Source organism: Phalaenopsis equestris, unplaced genomic scaffold (assembly GCF_001263595.1).
Source record: "Phalaenopsis equestris unplaced genomic scaffold, ASM126359v1 Scaffold000140, whole genome shotgun sequence".
Lineage (NCBI taxonomy): Eukaryota > Viridiplantae > Streptophyta > Magnoliopsida > Asparagales > Orchidaceae > Phalaenopsis > Phalaenopsis equestris.
Window position 1 is genome coordinate 228,509 of NW_018164582.1, and position 7,295 is coordinate 235,803.

At 34.5% G+C, this 7,295-nt stretch overlaps 1 protein-coding gene across 2 annotated transcripts; it reads right to left on the minus strand.

Moving 5' to 3' along the window:
* Positions 1–73: 73 nt before the first annotated feature.
* Positions 74–6,859, minus strand: LOC110021721 (two-component response regulator ORR23). Of its 2 annotated transcripts, XM_020720330.1 has the most exons (7): positions 6,288–6,859; positions 5,876–6,028; positions 5,223–5,636; positions 5,009–5,085; positions 3,295–4,425; positions 690–792; positions 74–89 (listed from the first exon to the last, which is right to left on the minus strand). In XM_020720330.1, the coding sequence occupies exons 1-6, from the start codon at positions 6,433–6,435 to the stop codon at positions 721–723; spliced, it is 1,995 nt and encodes a 664-aa protein (XP_020575989.1). In that variant the 5' UTR covers positions 6,436–6,859; the 3' UTR covers positions 74–89; positions 690–720. The 2 variants fall into 2 exon arrangements, with proteins under 2 accessions (XP_020575989.1, XP_020575988.1); XM_020720329.1 differs by lacking the exon at positions 74–89 and having other exon boundaries at positions 510–792.
* Positions 6,860–7,295: the final 436 nt, after the last annotated feature.

Below are 7,295 nucleotides of genomic sequence, written 5' to 3' on the forward strand. Positions count from 1 at the left end.
TAATTTGCGTATATATTGCCGGAATAATACGCGCAGAATTAAGCCAAGAGAGTCATGTCAGCCTTTTTTTGAGGGTATTCGCCTTTACCCTGCACCCAGAAAGCACTAATCTGGATAGACACAGAGTGGAATCTCTCTGAGGATTATCTCAGATATTAAATAAATAATAATTTATTTCTATATTCAAAATATATGAAATATATAAATAAACAAAAATCACTTTATTGTCCTTTCTAATATGTAAGTACTGAGTTCGCTTTAGCCTTTAATTCTTATGAATTTACATATCTAGACCTGAAGTCTTTAAAAATTTAAGTTCAGGTGTGGATATGTAAATTCATAAGAATTAAATGGTATATATGTAAATCTTCCCCCAAAAAAAAAAAGGAAAGAAAAGAAAGAAGCTTATATGAACATAAAGCTTTCTTCATTATGAGATTCAATAGTTCTATGCAAACTAATTCAGAGAACAGCACAGCCTAATCTGAAGCTTGCAATAATCAGATTAGGGATAAAAGCTAACCAAATACAAAATTCTAATTAATAATGACATTAAAGAAGAAAAAAACTTGGAACAGTTTTAGCAGCTATTTTCTAAAGACTATACACATCAAAGAAGAATATGAAGATAAGATCATTAAATCATCAAAGTTTTGATGAAGGAAACATCTCAAGTTGAGAAATTATACTTCAATTCCATCACCTGGAAAAGAGAGGCCTTCACATGCAAGTGCTCAAAGGAAAGAGATCAGAGCCTATTTCTCCATCCACAAATATGATGTCATCTCTCTCCTGTAAGAAAAAAAAAATCATCAATACAATAAATATATTTTAAATTTTAATGTTGAAAAGTATTTCGTGATTGGGTCATTTACATACATACCACTTAATTCCTATGTATTTATATATTAGCACCTAAACTTCGCTTTTTTTTTTACATTTATATTACCTAAATTTGCCATATCACGTCAAAAATGCCACGATATAGTTCTGAAAAAGTGAAATATATCTTTTCATGCATAGTTAAGATAGAGTATATGTACAAATTGAATTTTAGGTTTTAGATATGTAAATAAATGGGAATTAAGTGGTATGTCATAAAAATCTTCCTTCAAGATTTCTCCATAAACTATAGAAACATTGCATGAACTGAAAGATTAAGGAAAAGGTGCAAAGAGGTGATTGATCAACAAGTGAAAATCATGCAGCCAAACTTTAAATTTTCCCATTGCATGGGAATGATAAAACAAAAGTCAAAGGTTCAAAATGATATTTATACAATTTAACCTTTGAAGGATATGTGGATTTCAAAATTCATGTTGATTTCTAAATACAACTAGTTAAATTATAGAATCTGATATATTTTAAAACTCCTTTTCTATCAAGAAGGATTCAAATGAACCCAACTACTAAGAGGAGATGTTTGGTACTGATAGAATATTTTTTGCATCAAGATCCCCAATAAAAATGAAATTGCAGCGCCATACAGAAAGGATGACAGAACATTCTAATAAATTATGACCAGTTTTTTGCTCCTTTTTTTCCCCTCATTGAGCAAATTCCATCATCTTAACTTTATTAGTAAGATCAAAGCAAGACAACCATACTTTTACAAAATGTTTTATTTTATATTTTAAGCGATTTGGTCAACAATTTATTTGCAGGAATCAAACATTTTTACATTGCAGCAGAATTTACTTTATTTGCAGATTGAATTACGATTAAATTTGTAGCTTGCCAAAACTTGCTTGAGAAAATTTATTCGACTTCTTCAATTTATTAATTGTAATTTTAAACACAAGAACTAAACATTGAAAGTCAAAAGAAAAACTACCTTGAACGTTGATTGGATAAACATACTAGTTTTTTTGCTAGCTTATGGTAAGTATACAATATAGATTAGTAGTTTCCTACTTAATATCATGTTTCCATTTTATGGGAAAAGAAGACAATGAAATGAAGCTAAATTTGAAGATTGCGCTAAATTATTTATTTCATAGAAAAAAATGTCTACTTTTAGTTAAATACACAAAAAGTAAAAAACAGAACCTTTTTAACCAATTGAGTGTGACACAGATGTACATTAGCAGTGCACTTTTGTTTTAACAAATCAAAAAAAGGGTTAAAAAAAGTTTAATATTGACAAAAACTAACTATTAACATGTTATCTTGGATATATAATATAGGCAATACAACATCATCTCAATTATCGTTAGCCATATACCCAATATGATTGTTCATTTTTATAAATCTTCAAAAATTATCTTTGTTTGGTGGCGGAATTCTAATTTAATTAATGTTTACAAAGATTTACTGGACAAAATATGATAAATTTCATATCAGAATTCATATAGAACGTTTTAACACCAAGAAACATGTCACCACTAAATAGGCTTCCAGATAATGTTTTCACCGCATCTACCTAACAACAGTGCTTACAATCTTGCTAGAAATGCTAAATTTCGGCCTCTTGGCTTAAAGACAATTTTTTTGACATGATATGAAGTGATGTTTGTTTACAATAATGAGCCTGGAACTATAGATTCAGTGGTGGCATATAGAAATGAAGAAGACTGCAGAATGGCTGAACGATGAAGTTGCAACTAGCCATTGAGGAAAAATAAATAATATATATTATTATATAAACCAGAGGCAGCACCATGAAACATAACAAATATGTAGAAAATTGGATTCAAAATTCTGCTAAAATATTCGTCAAATGGAAGTGAATGAAAATGGTATATGAAACAAAGAATCGTTTAACTCTCAGGCTGGTGATGAAGTACATTTTGCAAGAGGCCCAAATTAAGAAAATATGCTCGGATAGAAAAGAGCAGTAAACTATAGATGGCAATCTTAAGATACAGTTCCTTCAGGTAAAGTGAAAAGCATAATGGAAAGGTGAAATGGTGAGAGCAATAGTTAACTAAAAGAGCGAAAGCTATTATTCTTCCCCTACATATACTGAATAAAAGAAATCTAGAATAGTATAAAAATGGTCCCCTAACTCTTTGCAAAGAGTCATTTTAGTCCAACTCTATAAAGGCGCAAATTTAATACCTAAATTGTTTTAAAGGGCGCTAAATTAATCCTCCTTAATGACTATTTCAACCCATATCAAAAGCGTGTGGTGATTAATTTGACACTTCAATAAACTCCGAGACTACATGTAAATAATCACATGACTACTTTGACACTTTACCAAAAAAAAAAAATTGTAATAACCAAATATAGATGAAAAGAAAAAAAAAACGCTCAATACAAAGTTAAAGAGGCTGAGAAATGGAACCTCACCGGTTTGATCATTGCATTCATTAGCTCATCAAAGTTGCAACTACTAGATGCAAACCCACCCTGCATCTTAGAAGACCCCAACAGATTTTCCTCATTAAAAAAAAGCCGGCTTTCAATATTCGTTTTATTCATCTTGGCATGCTGCGATGTCAAAGATGAATCAAAACTTGGCTGGTTCATCATGCCTAAATCCACCTTTTTGTTATAAATTCGACCTTGCAAGCTCTGGGTATCAGCAACAGTGTTGAGAAGAGTCTGATTCGGCAAAGTGGAGGTCAAGGAAGAATTCAATGTAATCTCATTGTGTTGTACTGAATCCTCCGATCTTTGCTTAGGGTTTGCAGAACATCGGAAACTCAAGAACTTGGGGTCTACTTCGATTCCTGAAGGCATAAGCAACGCATTCCCGGCCGTCACGAGTAAGTTGTTAGAGGAAATATTCATCGGGTTTCCATTGAACGGAGGAACTGTCGAAGCTAGATTTCCACCCATGTTGTTTGAAGCCACACAGTCATTACCATAAGGGCCTCCCATGGACAAAGTGTTGGCATTGTATCCACTCAAAGAAGGAGCATTTTGCCACGATTCATTGCATCCGCTGCTCATCTCAAGACGATCTGCTCCAATGGATGGTATCGCAATGGAGGGTAATAACAAAGAACTGTTTGCAGCACTGATGAAATTATTGTTTGATGTGCCGGAGAAGACGCCTGGCGAACGGTGATTTGCTTCCTGTATCCGCTTTTGTTTTTGTTGGAGTTGGTCGAGTTCCAAAGATGTGGGGATGCCCTGAAGTAAGTTCTCGTGTTGATTCGAAGGAACAGGAAGGTGCTGAAACTTAGAGAGATCATTCATGGGATTATTTGTAGTATTTTGAGAACGAATTTGAACAGTTCCAGGAGCAAGTCCTGGAAGTCCCAACAAATTTGGGTTTGGTCTGCTTGAAATTCCATTTGGTTGGAATGGTGCAAAGCCTTGGAGTGGCGCTGAAGATGACAGACCATGAAAAGTTCCAAAACCATTAAAAGAGGCCATGTGGAGGTAAGAGGCATCTCTTCCACCTAAAACAGCAGCCATGCTAGCTTGTTGGCTGGCCACTGCACTAAGTCTTTTAAGGTAGAGTCTATACTTCTGCAAAGAGAAACATCAGTTAGAAATAAAAGAGAATATATCATCTGAAACAAGGAAGCAACCCAGTGAAAATAGGCATAAAATGATTTACTTGACTAGAGTCAATCAAATATTAGCACTTAGCAAAATACATGTCAAAGAAAAAATTATGAAGAAAGCCCCATTAGTTTAGGATAAAGCTATTCATGGTGATGGTAATTTTGGTGGCGGTGATGATAATCCTAGCACAAAATCATTGCTAAAAGTTTTCAAGCAATGTATTATTTAAAGGTTGGGAAATTTACCTACATACCAAACAATTGTTATGTATTACATATCTAACACCTAAAGTTTGACATTTACATTTATAACACTTTGGTGTTATGAACGCATGAAAATGCATACTTCACTTTTGAAAACTTAGGAGTAGTGGGATTTTTTATGTGATATTAAAGATTAGAATTTTATGTAGATTAATATCAATGTTTAGATGTTGGAGGTGTAAATACATAAGAATTACGTGTCATGTACGTAAATGCCCCTTAAAAATTTATCGATATCACAACTCTAGGAACATAAGCTTGGCAAATTGTTAAGAACATGCCTGCAAATGGCTCGCTACATTTTCTCTCGTAAGCTTGTCAACATTCATGAGATCAAGTATCCTCTTAGGAACAGCCTCTGCAGCAAGCAAGCAAGTTAAAAATGAACCACATGAGCAATATAATTTAAATTTGATAAAAAAAAATGACTTTGACATCTTAAAGAATAAAAAAATGATAGCTTTCTAATAATAGTAAACAACATGAAGAACATACTATCAATTCCCAGTTGGTTTACTGCAGCAACAAATTTGCGGTGAAGCTCAACAGACCAAACAACCCTCGGCTTTTTCTGGCTCGATGGATCCTCACTGTCATGAGTATTATCCTCACAGTAGTCTTCATCTTCATCATTCTGGTCCTTCCTCTTCCTATTAACTTTTCCACTAAGATCCAATGGTCCATTTTCACCAACAGCCTGCGTGCCTTCAGAATTTGCAGATTGAGGTTTATCCTGGTCGTCTCCGTTATCAAAGCTTTGACGTTCCTTGTGATCAAACTTTCTCCTCCTCACAACGTGCTGCCAAATATTTCTAAGCTCTTCAATTCGAACCGGTTTGAGAAGATAGTCGCAGGCCCCATGAGTTATCCCGTTCATGACGGCACTGGTTTCACCATTAGCGGATAACACTGCATTTCCAAGTTTTTTTTTTCCAAGATCAGTAACTTATTCCGGAAATTACAGAGACGTAAAAGTAAATCTGATTTTAGTTGTTCCGTTTAGATGATGGGACGTAACAGAGAAAAAACTTATAAGAAATTCTAGTTGAAAACCAACAGCTTGATGTCACCTAATGGTGATTTAAGATCTTCTATGGGAAACTGCAAGAAAGAAAGAGATAAAAAAAAGGTCAAAAAATTAGGCCTACTTATGACAGGAAGATCCATTTCAAGTCCCACGAGCTCCAAAAGCTTAAATCCGTCCATGTCCGGCATATGAACATCGCTGATAACCAGATCAAACTTGTCTTTGTTCTCCCTCAACATATTCAGAGCCTTGATTGCCTGGTTCGTCGTTGTAACTAGAAATCACAGAAGATCCAAACAATAAGCCGATTTCAAATACTAATTTCCATAAACCAAAACCTCAGATCCAAACTCCGCTCTCCAATAATCAAAATCTTCATACAAAAAAAAAAAAGAAAATTGAAACCCGCACAAAAACGAATGTATCAAAAACGCATCAGAAATTAACATTTTCAAACAAAATCGCAAATAAAACCACAACTAATCTACTAGAAACACAAAACCCGTATCCGAGTTAATGAAAAGAATCCCGACCGTGATATTTGCATCGAAGCAGCAGAGTCTCCAGCACCTTGAGGCAGATTGGATCGTCATCCACCGCAAGCACGCGCATCCCAATGGGGAACTGATCTCCATGCCCTTCGTCTCTCACCATGGCTCCCCTCTTCTCCTCAACCGTCATCTCCGTCACAACCCCCGCAGCAGCAGATTACAATCTCATCAATGAGATCCTCCAAGCCTCCTTCCCCCCCAAAAACCCGCTATAGGGTTTTGAATCGAACCCAAAAACCAAGCTCCCAAATCCAACAACACAAAGGACTAATGGCAGCAGGGTTTCACAGGATTCAGAATTCCATAAGACCGATGAGTTGGCTCGAACACATATGGAAAGGGTTATGAGAAAGGAATGTTTGTGTGAAGCGAGAAGCATCCAAATGGGGAAAACCAAAACAGAGAAAGTGTACTGCTACTCTGTCTAGCTCTCTCCTCCCTCTTATATTCCTTCTCCTTCTTCTTCTACCTCTATACCTCTCTTTCCTGGTTTAACCGACGCCATTAATGAAATTACGAGATGAAGCAATAATTTCTGGGAAAAGAGAGCTGGGATCTAGGGAGCTCTATATAATATAGAGATGCCAAAACAAAAACCAGACCAGGGGCTGTAATGGCTTTTGTTCTTTTCTGTAATTTTTATTTATATTTCCAATTTTTACATAAATATCATTACATTCTTATCTATTTACATCCAAATTTTAATTTTTTTTTATATATATACCCATGAAAAATGTATGTTCCTTCTTTAAAAATTAATAGTGATAGTATTGAGGTTTCGGTTGTAAATACATAAGAATTAGTAGTTCAAATGTATGTAAATGCTCTTTTTATTTTTACTTATTTTTTAAATTTCTGTCAGCTTTATTAACGTTTTTAATTAGGCGGCTTAATTGCAAAGCTTATTTAATTTAATTTTTTACACTAATTGAATAATTAAAGGTAATTAAGCCGGTTCTTTTGACAGGCAAAGTGCTGAAAGTAAAGTTG